The 14,798-nt window shown below is 38.3% G+C and overlaps 1 protein-coding gene across 1 annotated transcript in view; it reads left to right on the plus strand.

Annotated features, from left to right (window-relative positions):
- The window catches only part of TRHDE (thyrotropin releasing hormone degrading enzyme), a 213,700-nt gene that overhangs the window by 29,545 nt on the left and 169,357 nt on the right, over positions 1 to 14,798 (plus strand). Inside the window, exon 3 of the mRNA XM_042872562.1 lies at positions 8,799 to 8,925. Coding sequence (XP_042728496.1) covers positions 8,799 to 8,925 — 127 coding nt within the window. The remainder of the gene's footprint in view (positions 1 to 8,798; positions 8,926 to 14,798) is intronic.

Genomic DNA, 14,798 nt, shown 5'->3' on the forward strand with positions numbered 1-14,798 from the left:
GAAGTAACGAAGGCTTTTAAGTACAGAGTAATTGCATGTGTTTGCAGCTTTCACTTGCTACAGGAGTACTGCAGATTTTCAAATAAAGAACATAAGACTATTTCCTCCCCCCTCTGTAAAATTCATAAGCTGCTTCTCTATTGAAATGTTAGAACCTGCTGAAATACTTAAGTACATGCTTAAGGTTAAAGATGCATTTAAAGTTTAAGATATGCGTAAGTACTTTACTGAACTGAGATTTTTTTTTTTTTAAATCACTTTGAATTGGACCCCAGATGTACAAGTGCTGGGCTGAGCCTGTGGGTATAGCCACACAGATGACGAGAATGAGTCTGGAGAGGCCTTCCAAGAAGCTGTGCTTTATGTGTAGCCTGCTAGCTTTGAGGAAGAGATTAAAGAACAAACATTATTCCCAGGATGGTATTGCTGATACCAGCTGATGTGCAGAAACATCTGTTTTGTAGTGTGAGAGCACTCTGAACTGCTTAAAACACCTGACAAAGTTACTTTTAATTCTGCTTGAAGTTAATGGGAGGGGAAACTATCCTTAATTGTGGATTTCTGTGTTGATACCATGTTACCTAATCTATGTCTGAGAAAACAAGATTTAAGGCTGTCATCTGACCCTTGATCAATTTCTGTGCTTTCATTTGTTTTCAGTCCATTCAGAACAAAGAAAAATGGGAGAATGATACATGATGGTGAAGTAGGTTCCATCCTTGGAACTTCAGCCACATTCACTTGGAAAGCTGCTGTAATGTTGCCAAGTTAAAGGAGAGAGCGAAATTTAGATCGCTTGTGGTCCCATAGCTCTTTGTGGTGTGATGTAGGTAAAAGCACTCTGTGGGTGAGAGTACTTCGGGAAGTGTTTTTGCATAGTCTGTTGTGTGGGAAAGTCTATGGTCTTAGGTGGTGAGCTGAGGGATGGAATTGTAGATGCTTTTTCTCCCCTTCCTGGCATCAAAGCCAGTCTTCTTGTTCCTGATGCTGTAGCAGAGACAAATGAATGGCCACTTGTAAGTCTATGTCAGGATGCTTTTAAGCAGCGGAGAGCTATTTTCCTCATGTGATGTGCAATATAAACATAAGATCCAGTCAGTGATTGTGTTTCCCATCATCTGAATAATCAGTGGTCATGATCAGAAAACTGGCAAACAGACATTCAGATGTACGCATAGGATTGTTGTGGTTGGCAGGGACCTCTGAAGGCCATTAGATCCAACCACCTTGCCCAAGCAGAGTCACCTAGAGAATACTGTACAGGATCCACTCATTTAACTCACATTTCCTGATCTTATCTATGAGGATGTTAACGAGGATGATGTCAAAAGTCTCTCTGAAGTCAATACAGGCAGTTTCTACTGCTCTCTCCTCAGCTTTCCAGCTGGTCATTCCATCATAGAAGGCTATTAGGTTGATTAAGCATGGATTCCTCTTGGTGAATCTATGCTGACTACTCCTGATGACCTTATTTTCCTCCACATGCTTAAGCATGACATCCAAAGTGAGCTGTTCTGTCACATTTCCAGGGATGGAGGTAAGGCTGGCTGGCCTTCAGTTTCCTACTTCTTGCCCTTTTTGAAGGCTGAAGTGACACGGGCTTCCTTCCAGTCATTGGGTATCTCTTGTATTCTCCATTACCTTTCAAGGGTAATGTAGAGTGGCCCAGCAGTAACGTCCACCAGCTCCTGCAGCACTCCTGGATGCATCCCATTGGGGTCCATGGATTTCTGCATGTCAAGTTCGCCTAAATGATTTCTGGCATTTCAAAGATGCATTTTTTAAAATTATTATTTTTTTTTTTCCTCCTCCTTCTTTCCCATGCATAAGGACTACTGAAGAGGTGGTCTGAAAACATGAACTGGAAACAGGGCATCTGCTGTTGGTGAGAGTTGTCTTGGAGAAAGCATCCATACCCCAGAGATTGAGTTGGTCATGCCTTGTCTCCTCCAGATTTAAAACCTCAGTAGTTAATGAGAGTCATTCCATTGAGTTCAACAGGCGCTGTGTTAGGTCATTGCAGCCCAATGAGCCATCTGTTCTCACAAGCCTTCCCTTGTTAAAACAGAGGTGCGTTTTGTTCCCTTGGAGCAGTGCTTCTCATTGAGTGAGCTATAACTTCCCCCCAGGGCATCAGTGAAGGCAGTAATGGCAATCGGAGCTTTAAATCATGGAAAAGATGGACTAAAAATTTAAAGAAAAGATCAATTTTGGAATTATTTCAGAGTTTGTAGATCTTGAAAACTGAATCTAGAAACTCTTGGAGCAACTAATATGTGGGATTATTGTGATCGGTAAACTTGTTACATCTCTGCCGTAACACAGAGTACAATGGTCATTGCTATGTAAATTCTATTTGAGGATGCTTACAAACAGCAGAGAACTGTTTTCCGTGTGACAATTTAATTTATTTCAACAGAGGGGGGAAAAACAAACAAACAAAAAACACAAAAAAACCAAACAAACCAATTCACCTTGAAATCAAGCAAGGTGCCCCTCCACTATGGAGTAATGCCACTGCAAGTGTGAAAGTTTTTCAAAAGGAATGCACACAAAACAAAACGATGGCATAGCAAATGTCTTTAAGAGAAAGCTTTAATTGTAAAATATTTAGTTCTAAAGTAAGCAGTAAGCTTTGGTATGTGGCGTGCTTCAGGCCTGCAAGCGTCATCCTGTAATGTCCTGACTTCTGCCAAGCTTCCTTAATTCCCTGGGGGAGCAGATTCAGACTTTTGGCACATCCAGCAAAGGTTGGTTGTGTCTTCCCCTTGTGCCAGAGGGGGAATGTACCAGAGGGGAAACATACGTACATTCTCTTTGATCATCCTTCATTTTTGATGATTCCTACAAAGGCAGGAGGTTGAACGATAGTCCCTTTTAGAATTAGATATCTGTAAATAATATATTTTGATTCTCTGTTTGCATAGCGAAAATGTGGAATGTATTCCATGTTGAAAAAAGGCTTCAGTTTGACCCAAAATATTTCACAGAATGAGGAAAAAATGATTTTTTTTCTTTCTTACCACCCTTCATCCTTTCATCCTTTTCTTTTTTAACATACTTCAATTGTAATGAAAAAGAAGCGGAGTTGCGTTTTTAAAATGTCAAAACAGAACAGTTCCACTTCATCTTAACACCTTCCTCTGTTTATTATGTACTGAAGTTATCACTAGTCTTTGGTACATTGGAAACATTTTTAGTGAACAAACTATTCACCAGAATAATTTTCATTGCTATTGCAATTGGTACTTGTCAGAATTTGTCCATTGTACTTTGTATATAGTTACTAATTCACATTTTCTCTGAAACTCTATGAAGTAATAAGACAAGAACAAGTCTTTAAGTGCTGCCTTTCTTGTTGATGAATAATTTTTGCAGCAGACAGGAAGACTTTTCTTGTACACAGCATTTAATAGCCTACGTTTGGTTAGATGTGGTTTGTTCTAAATCTGCTACATGTTTCTTAGCATATATCACAACAGCCCATCATTCTGGGAAACAGCTCTTGACCAAATTTGTCTAATTTGATGACCTGATGTTACAGATTCTTAAACTGCTTTGATATATTTTAAGTATCAAATGTTGAAATATTAAAAGACACTGTGTAAGCTGTCATAACATATAGAAATAATTTCTGAAACTGAAGTTTTTGTACAAGTACTTTTGAATAAAATTAGAGGTGGAGGCTGTTGAGTGCTTACAGCAGGTATATGAAATTTGCCACACAGTTTGGGGAATGTTTGATGTTTTCACTGATAATACTACCAAAGTCATTCAAAGAATCTGTGTTAGATAACTGATGTTTTAGAAATAATCTTCAAGGATGACTTTTCCATGGTGGTATCTGATTGTGGCTGTTGTATTGTCATTATCTAAAGTTCTAATGAAATTAGCCCAGAGCTGCTGGAAAGGAAACTAGGGAAAGCAGTGTTGTTTTGCTTATGCTAGAAAAGTAGGAGAAAATGTGCGGTGCAGCAATTTCATTTATAAACTCTTAACTACTTGCTCTGCTATTCACAAAAGTGAAAATGTGTCACGTCTTCCATCTGGGGCTGTGCTGCTTAAAAACAACAACAAATAAATGCCAGAAGGTGCATAGGGCTGAGGATGCAAATCTAGTTATTCAAACTAGTGTTAGGAAGGGGTGGTTCCATTTAAGAGATTTATAAGGGGGTTGGATTTTTTTTCATAATAGTCAAGTTCAGTTAGAAAATTGCTAATGGTGTCAAATAAAGGGGGAGAGGAGCTAAGAAAAAGCAGAATTTACTTTGTACGAACTTTGGTTTGTCCATGTACTCACAATATTGTGGTAATTGCTAGGATGATCCCCCATAAAATCTTTCCTGTGTTTACCTCATTCAGACACAAGAGGAGCAATGCAGCATCAGGACAGCACCACTGTGTAGTGAATATGCCTGTTGCATCAATGGTCCCCACCTCGCTCTTCACCACCCTTGGAAGGAGGTTGGTGAAGGCTTTTAGGTGGTTGTGAGGCTGAGTACCTTCTTTGAATTTCCTCACTGTCTCTGCCTCTGAGCAAGTTATATAAACTGACACAGTCTCATTTAGTCACCAGTCATGTGTTATTAATTCTCTTAATACCTGAACTAAGACATCCGTGACCAAACTCAAGGCTGTGTAGGGTTCACTACTGCAGTAAGATGTAATGAGAACAGTGCTTTGAGTGTGTGCAATAAAAATGTGAAGTATACTTGACATGGTGAGGTGTCAAGGCAGGTACCCAGAATAACTCTGTCTTCCTTTGTTCTCCACTTTCTTACATGAAAGTAATAATATCACTTAATCTTGCAAAGCTTGTGGAAAAGAGCTTCAGTAATATTTTCAAGGCTGTAGCATACTCAGAGGTTACCATATAAAAAGGCTAATAAAGAAAATCAAATAACTGTCTATTGTTGAAAGAGCCAAATGTCATGTAGTAAAAGACATCATGCGATGATGTAATCAAGGACTGCACAGGTATGCAAGAGGATACGAGTTGTGTGGGTTGTCTTATGATGAACCTTTATAAACTTGTTTAAATCCTTAACTTGGCGGCTGTAGCTTTCTGTAGTTATGTTTTGTAGTTATTAATGGCATGAAGAATTATTTCTAACATTGCCCATACAGTTCCAAGCTCCAGAAAACTGTGAGCACTGATCTTGTACCACTGTGTAAACATTCATTATGATACACAGCCAGATATAAGCAAGTAATTATACTGATTTTGATGGAAGACAAGGTCATGAACTGGATGCGAGTACATTTGACACAGGCAGCTAATTTGTATCTTTGTCTTAGGTCTCTACCAAAATGGGCTTCTAAAGGGAGTGATTAAGTTTGTATTATAGGCTAGGAAGATAAAAGGATGCCTCTGAAGCATTCAAGAGACTTTATTTGTTTAGGTAACCACTCGTACTGTGGAAGAAGCTTTGCAAGTCTTCTAGGGCACCTTTCTCTCTCGACTCACAGAGTGAACATGTACTCTTTGGTAGGAAAAATAGAGCATGCATCCAAAGCACTAGCTCAAGTTGTAAAATGGATTATTAGACGACTTTGTATCAAGTTCTAAAGGGTGTTCAGATTTACGTGTGTAGGAATGTGTGTGAGATCTGGTTAATGGAGCAAAAATATGGAAGAAAGCTGAAGAAATCAGAAAATAACATTATTTTTAAGTGAATATCAATGCTATGAATCCTTTCTTTTTGAATAGTCCTTATACTCTTTCTTACTTGTGCCATTGCAGTATTTGATGAATTCTGCAACTAGTCCAGAGGCCTCTTTATCTTTCCTAGCAGGACACATACTATTTTTATTTGTATTTAGGTCTGACCCTGCAGAAAAAATTCTTCATGTTTATTATTTAAATTAATGTAAAATCAAATTCTTAGCATAATGATCAAACAGCTTGTGGGAAAATATGTAATAATTATGCATTGTTGTTCAGTCCAACATACTTATAAAGTAATGCAGCTTATCTGCCTTCTGAAGTGAAAGCAGTAAACAAACAAACAAAAAAATATGCTAAACACAAATCTCGTGTCTCAATCTTCATCCTGTTTTATCTGCTGACACTTCTTGTTAGAGCACTGTCTGAACACTCTACAGTCTGTGTCACTTAATGCTCCAGAATGTCTGTATTCCCTCTGCTAACCCAGGGGTAATTTTCTGAGTCTAGGGTTCCTTCATGCATATTATGTTCTGAGGCTGTTCAGGTGGAAGGCAGCTCCTGGTAGAGTGAGTGCCCTTCTGGCATGAATATCCCCACTGCCTGGTTACTTTTCACTCCCTTCATTTTCTTTCACACCCTTTCTGGACATAATTTTGAATTATTTTCTGGGTAGTGTCATCCATCAGATGTGTTAGATGAAGACTACACCATTATGCAACCACTGTTATTCAGAAATGCCCATAAAGAAGGTACATTTTTGGAATATGCAATATTGAATTTTTTTTTTTTTTTTTAAGAAAATGAGAGAAGTTAAAATCTAAAAGACCTTTCCTGGTTTTAGGCAAACAAACTAATAACTATCCTGTGAAGCAGCCAAAGAAGATGTGTTGTGCAGGGAGGTATCAACATTAACTGCATTTTGTGTGGAGCTGTTCTGGTGTTTGAAGATTGCTGGCATGCCTTGGGAATGCCCATGAGAGACCTGGGCAAAGACACAGATAATTTCTGAACTGTGTTCAAGCTTAGGTGTGATCTCTGTGTTCAGCAGTGCAGCACTGTCAGTCTGGAGCTGTGCAAGGCAGGCAGAGAGGCACCAGGGAAAGTGTACTGGAAAAATAAAACTGTGCTCAACATTAAGTAGATAGATTGCAGCATTGTGTTGTTTGAGTTTTGGTACCTGGCTCCAATCTTAAACATCTTTTAAATACCTTTCCTGTGTTTGCCAGAAGGCACACGTAATACAGTATGGTGAACTTTGATTTTTCTTCTATGTCCTTATTTGAGTCCCTTCTGTTGTCCTATTTTTCATAACAGACATATTTGGCCACTGTCAAACTGAATGATTTTTGCATACTTGGTTGACCAAGTCGTCTTTTTCTAATACACTGATACAGTCAACTGTGCCAGTAAAACAATTATGCAAAATTGTGTGTAAAGGTTTAATGATACATGGCAGTGTTCATCACAAATCTAATTGCAGTTCTTACCATCTTTTCATAAACTAAAGGTTTCAAGAAGTTTTAATTTGTAACTGTGGTTAATCTCTGGTTTTAGGAAATATGCTTAATTTGGCAGACAGAAAATGTCTAAAATAAAGCCACTGTAAAGTTTGGAAGGAAGCAATAAATGGAAGTAGTGACTTGGAGGAGTTCTGGTGATGTTTTATGTGCTTTCAGGTGGTGATTATGAGAACTCTGCATTATTACATGTCTCATTAAGTTACACAGTGTTATCCATTTTACCTTACAAATCCTAACTACGTATGGCTGATTGTGCACTGGCTCTGTAATGGGATACAAAGATATAATGATGGAGATATTCAGTCATCATTCTTTGCTGCTAACTACCCCCTAGAAAGAGAGAATGGATTAAAGCAGAATTGAGGTTTGACATCTGATTTCTACTTGGCTAACTGAATATTGGTTCAGAAAATGAGCAGTAAAGCACTGTTTAGCAATGCTTTCACTGAAGCTGAAAATCCCATGGGTTTTTCTTGGTCCAGAATAGAGCATTTAGAAATATTTCAAAACTGATATTTCCACTTCATGTTTGCACTGGTATTTTCTGATTTCTGCCCTGCTGCTTTCCTTGGATTCCTGGGTGGGATTTAATCCTGCCATGGGAAGTAATAGAGACTTGTATTATTATTAGAACTGTCGTTTTATAGAGAATCATTTTTGACTGGTCATTATGAGCTGCAGGGAGAAGCCTTCTGCCCCAGCCACCACAGACAGAGCACGCTTCTCCCCATTCTTGCTGAGACCGTCAGGCTGTGTGTGAGGGAGGAGTATTGAAAGAGGCCCTCCTTTCTGAGCCTTTGTGGTTAACAGTTGTCATAAGCTGTATGTTGCCTTTGTCATAAGGAAGCATTAAAGAACAGAAAGACTAGGAATAATGGATAGCCTCATGATGCATTGTGTTACCTTGTTCATTGAACATGAGCTGGTCAGCACATTTGGCACTCAATGTAGTCAGATGTGTGAGCTTTTCTGTTCTGAACACAGCAGCTTGTATAAACAGCTTTAACTTAGTGCACTCCAAAAGCAGAGACCTGAAGCAGTTGTGTAAGATTGGGGAATGTTAATTGTTCGTGAACACGAATGAGCTTATAAATAGTTGTTTTTGCAGTCTTATGTGGCTCATCGAGGGTAGCTGTGTCCTGCCAGGGAAAAGAAAGGAGAATGTTCTTTTTTTTTTCTTCACAGAGTGCTAATACTTTCAGTTTGCTATAATGTGCCTTTAACAAACCATGAACTTCTCTCCTACTGAGCCACTGCATCTTGCCTACATTCAGTGTAGGCAGAGAACCATTATACTAATCCACTCTACCATCATATCTCTAGCAAACACATGTGTTTTCTTTAAGTATTTTGATGCAAGCGGTGTTAATTCTTTGATTTGGCAACATAAACAAGCAGGAGATTTTGACTTCTCAACTTTTTAACCTTAGTTGTCTACGTTATGATTTTCAGCTGCAGTGTGTTTTGACAAATGTATGACAGTAACATTTGGAGATAGGCGAATAAACCTGCCACCTCACAACAACCTTAGAATGCTTCACCTCTGCAGGTAGCTTAACTTTCCTATGTAGGCACTGAAATGACCAGTCTTTCACTTTGTTCTTTAACAGGTACGATTGTACGCAAGGCCTGATGCAATCCGAAGAGGATCAGGAGACTATGCCCTAAATATTACAAGAAGACTCATTGAATTTTATGAAGATTATTTTAAAGTGCCCTATTCCCTGCCTAAATTAGGTAAGATTTTCCCTAGAATGTGAAGTTCACGCAGCGCCCAGGAAAATGCCTACTTGTTTAAAGGAAATTCATGACTGGAATGCACAAGACTTCAAAGTAAAGAATATTTAGGCTAACTTAGAAGGGTAAATAAGGAATTTTTTTTCTCTCTTCTGGAGAGGAAAGGAAGTCAAATTGTCCCCTCTACAGTCTTGCACTGAAAGGAGCAGGAAGCAGACAGCACTTGGACTTGTTAGTCAGTGAAACACTGGGAAGAGAACTTGGCAGCTTTCACTGATGAGTTTCTTTTTTCTTTTTTGAATGCTGTTTATTTTGAGCCTTGCTTTCATTAGGAAGCCATTGAGAAGCGTTTATTCTGTAATATTTATATCTTGATGTCTTTGCTTTAGATAGGGAACAGAATTGAGAGTATTTGTAGTAAATGGGAGCCTCTAACAGTGTAAAGAAATATCTGGTGTTTGTTCATGTAGTTAATTTTTGGTGGTTAACATATGTTTAATTGTGTTGTATCTTGCTGAAATAATTGGTGTATACTGGTTTTTGCAGCTCAAGTTACCTAAAGTAGAAGCTGTCAATTTCTCTTATTTTTGAAATAGTTTCTTCTTCCCTTTCACTACAATCATTTATTCCCTGATACACTTGAATATTTTACACTGTATTATTACACCTTCCCTACTTAGGGGCATGTTTGATCAAGATCCAGGAAAGCCTATTGCTCAACAGCAGGAAGGAAACTGGTATTTGATCAGAAGTGTTAGAGTTGGAACCACAGGTGATCCTCCCAGGAGCTCAGGGTCTATTTCATTAAATCCTTTGCCTGCTGAGTAGTGTTATTAGGCTTACAACTAACGATGCAGGAGATAGATAAAGTAATTGATGTTGCTAGATGAGGGTGTTGCATGAATATTTTATAGGGATGCTTTGGCATTTGTTTCTTGTTCTCTTTAAATGGTGGGTTACAGGCAGTGTTCTCCTGGTGGTATATGCAAACAGATTTAAACATGGCATGTGCATTAGATTTCCCACGTACCCTTTGATGCACAGTTTCAGGTATGTAATGGTGTCTTCATACTGTAAGTTACAGACTTACTGGTACTGAAAATTTAGAAGGAAAAGTATAATCAAGAACTTTTCTCTGAATATAAATGAAGAGCAGTGGGACTCCGATCATTACTTCAGATAGTTTACTGTGGATGCCAGGTAACAGCAGGCAGTAGTAGCTGTTTCTGTTTCAGAATATCTTTCACAATAGCAATGTACGTCCTTTCAACTCAACATGATTTATAGGTTATCATTACACTGTTGCATTTCTTTTAAAACTATCTTATTGGAAATTAGTATGTTGAAGTGTGCATCCCTTTGCAACAGAATGTATATTTTTTTCCATCAAGTGTTCATAGGAAACTTGTGTTAATAGGAAGTACTGCTTGAAAACTTGAGCTATCCTATAGTATCACTACAAAATAGTTCGCAAAATTTATTATGCTATAGCAGAGTTGAATTTATTTAGTGTAACGAAATGTAAAATACAGAAAATTTTAACATTTGTGATTGTAAATATTTTTGAAAATTTGAATTGAATGTGAAGTACATTGTTCCTAGTTCAAGAGAATGCTAAGATCACTAAGCTTAAGAATATACTATTGCCTGTAATACAGTTGAGTGCTGATATTTAATTACTTACTTTTACTGGAAAATGGAAGATTGGAGACAATGGTGTGGCTGATGAATAGAAGATGAAAATACTGCAGTATTTCTACAATCGAGATTTTACAGTAGTATTAAGTCTATCTGAGGGGTCTAATGAGTGACAAAAAGAAAAGCATTGTCTACAGCTGTTGAGGGAGTGCTCATTGTGAGAATGCTTTGATACAGAAAACGTGCCTGTACTTTCTGAGGCAAAGAACTTCAGGGATGTTACTTGGTGTGCTTCTGTCCTCATTGCAGAGCATTGTGTACTTCATTAAGGTTTCTGTCTACAGGGCACATCTGAGGGCATTTAGGTTTGGAAAATGTTGCTTTATCAGAGGGACCTGGGCTCATTTGTAAATTTGTGTTGTTGACATCCCTTTCCACAGACACTTGGCATATCAAGTTATTGATCGTCATCTGAGATTGTAGTAAACTAGCTAGGATTCTGTACAGGAACCACTTTGTCCTGACAGTTTTGACTACTTGCCTGTCCTTTGACAAGGTTTTTTTGTTTTTTTTTTTTTTGCTGTACTTATTTGCTGTCAGATATTTGTGGTTGCTGTTGCCTGTTGTGGGCTTCTCTGAGATCTTTACAGTGTTTATGGTTATCAGGAACTGTGGAGAATCTGGGGGAACCATTTTGTCATCCAGTGGCAAACATTTTTAAGAGTCTGACTGACTTCGACTTCTCTGAACTCTGCTGACTTCTGAATATGCTGGGACAGTAGAATCGTTTGCCAATTGATGTGAATTCTGGTAATGAATGAGAAATGGGGATTTTTCTCATTTGAATAACCAATTTCCACATTTAAAAGTTCTACTTAGCTTGTAGATATGCAGTTTTCTTCCATATCATACTATGAACTTGAAGATGATCATGTAGGGTTTTAAACTAATAGCTCTTGTTTGAATTTCATTTCTGAAAAATAATTCAAGTCTTTAAAAAACCCACATTTTCCAATATAATATCATTATAAACAGTAGTTAAAATGAGGGGTGGATAAGGCATTGGATTTTACTTAATTCTGAAAAGATATGCTGTAGGGTTTTTAATTGTGTTTCTATGGATATTGAATATAAAATACATTTCTGTTTTTGTGTCACATATTTAGTTTTAATCCAGTTTGCAGTACACAAAACCTTTTCTTCATATGTGCAGAGCTTTTTCTTGCAGGGATCTTTGAATCTGGAATAGTTTTCCTGTGGGGAATGATTAGGTAAGCAAAAGCTTTTCATGCTTGGACAGTTGTGACTCTTTAAGCTGTGAACGATATGGAGTGGAGGGGCTGACTGTCTCTTCCAGGGAAGAATAAAGGGCCATGCTGTGAGGTTGGCAGGAGGCAGTTGCAGAGAGCACAAAAAGATTGCAGCTACTGAGGCAGGTGGTAGATTTGTGAAACTTGTCAAAAGAGGTTGTAGATGCAATCCATAGGTCCAAAGGAAAATATGAACAAATGCATAGATCGCTCCGTAAGTAATGCCTCCTACTTATTTCAATGTAAACTACAACAGGTGCAAAGAGCACAGTAAATCTATTTGGTATAGCAAATTCTGAGCTATGAAAAACTATTTTTGAACATGGCCACTATCATTAGCCTATGCGTTTTTGCCAGCAGTGAACAAGAGCCTATGTGCCACACTGGTAAAAATCTGCACGGCCATCGGTCTGCATGGCTCCTCTTTCATGTTACTGTTGCCACTGCTGTAATGCATCACCCACCACCTCACTGTGCTCACATTCACTGTTTGGTCTCCATAGATGTTCAGGAAGTGTCAGTGAATGCCATTTTTTCCACTTGGAGGAATTCAGTGATACAACTTTGCTTCCTGCGCGCTATTCTGCCTGACTGCTGCCATCTGTCACACAGCAACAAAGTGCAGTGGAACATTGGTGGGAGGGTTCAACCTCAACTGCCATACCTCCAACATCCATGTCTGACATCATAGGCCAACATAATAACATAGGAGGCGTTACTTTCAGAGCAGCCCTTGAAAGAGTCCTGACAAGTGGAAGAATGAACAGTTGAGGAATTGAGTTTTAGATACAGAAAAAGGATAGAAGAAGGTGAATACTTTTGCTGTTCTGTCTTGAGGGTTGTAGAAATGAATCAATATTTAATCTATGAATGCTATAATGTGGTGTGCGAGTTAAAATACATCTTTTAAAAAATGATATATTTTTCAGGATTTGAGGAAATCTTCTCTGCAGAATTAGTACATGGCAGCTCCAAGGTTATTTAGGATAATTTAATGATGTTTTTTTTATGGGTGTATGCAAGGTACTAATTACCTTGTTTGTGCAAAAATGATATGGTCTTGTTTTCATTATACAGCACAAAACACTTTGAAGTTTTGAATGCAGTCTCAGAAAGTGTTTTTGCAAAATGTTCAGTGCGTATGCTGCACAATGGAAGACGAGGTTGAGCCCTTAACATTTACTCTTAGAATATTTTTGAAGAACAGAGTTCAAATTTTGAAGTGTATTATAGAGGAGTTTATACTGTTTCTTACAGTGTAAGAAATTGGTCAACCATGTAAGGAAGAGGTTTAAAGGGGAACTGTTCTGACTTTCAGAGGAAACTCGCATGTTTCCTGATTGTTGACAGTGAATATATTGATGAGTGAAAGTGGTGTTGCCTTTGTCTGTCACATTGGAGGTCCAGAATGAAATGTTGGGATGATGCTCTATGGTGGTTGAATGATTTGCTGATCATTTTTATCTGATTACTATTACCTTTACTCTGACATTTTCCCAACCTGTTCATTGGAATATTGCTTTCTGACCTGCTATCCCTACATCTGCACTCTTTTCAGCTGTTACTATTTTCTGACTTTCCTTTGGTTGTCCTTCCTCCCATCTCTAGCTCCTTTTTGGATGAACATAACTCCATGTTCTTGCCTGCATTCTTTGTGTTAGTTCTACTGAGTTTCACAATTCCTACCCTTGTCCTTGGTCTTTATCCCTAAAAAGGTAGACGTCTGCCCAGCTCTGGTGTGGAATTGCTGTATTACACCAAGAAAGGTAGCTCATTTTTCATTTCCTATCTATAAAATGAAAACAGTAAGCAATACTTTTCTGGTCTTGTTTTAACAGTAGTTGAAAGTGATTGTGAGTTTTTTCTTGGTTCCCTTTTGATTGAGAGGTTGCCAGCCTGAAAATTTACGAGATGCTGATCTGATCTAACCTCTAGCCAAGGGCTTCTAGAGTTTCATGGCATTCTTATGAGATCAGGGTTACAGTTTCTATCTGAGCTGCACATAATCTTTTTGAAATATTTCCAGTCTTTTACTGAGAGACAATCCATCACAACCCTGTAGGAGAAAAGGAAAGGAACACTAAACTTAATAAAGTCTGAATGAGTGGTGTATTAACAGTGTTCTGAATCTTGAAGGAAGAACTGCAAAAAGAGTGATGCTCTGGAAGTGGGGCATTTGACTTCTGGAATGAGAAAGGTGGGAGGGCAGGCACTTAGGACTTGATTCATGTGTGTAAACGTGGTTATCTGGTAATGTTTAAAATGCCTTGGAATATCCTGAGCACTTCTAGTTCCTGCTCCTTATGGCCTCCAAGTGAGATGCTTTTGGTCTGGGGCAATTTCATGCCTGACAGCTCCACATGGATATTTTTAATAACTTGAAGCATCTCAAATGGGCCTATCATCCACGTTTAAGCAGTACAGGCAGAATCTTCTTTGACTGGTTATTTGAAACGTGTCTGGTGACTCTGCACACATTTTGGTTGACATAGAGCATTCGTACACAGAACAAACTATGTCACATTTACCTTGACCTTTGCAGCTTCTGTTTTGAGACTGCTTTTCTCTTTTAACATTTCTAAAATCTGAGCACTTCAAAACAGCAACTAGTCAGCTCTCCAGAGGGAAAAATTCCTGCTCCAGCCTTAGCAAAAGACAATGTTTTTCTCTGAACAGTGCTTTGAAGTATGAAAAGGAGCTGTGAGTTACTAAACTGAAACAAACAAACATCACCATAGCATGATGTTAAGAAAAAAAGGGAAAAAATAGTATTCACATAGGACTTTGTCTTAATGTATTGCTATAAACTATGATAAATGGTAAGCTGATGCTTTTCAGTGATTAGTACAGCAGATTGTGATGGGCATTGAAAATGGCTTCAGAAGTTTATTGAGAGGAAGCTGATTTCCCTTCTATGACTTGGCA

Source organism: Lagopus leucura, unplaced genomic scaffold, assembly GCF_019238085.1.
Source record: "Lagopus leucura isolate 7727_CA_CO unplaced genomic scaffold, USGS_WTPT01 Super-Scaffold_100008, whole genome shotgun sequence".
Classification (NCBI taxonomy): Eukaryota; Metazoa; Chordata; class Aves; order Galliformes; family Phasianidae; genus Lagopus; species Lagopus leucura.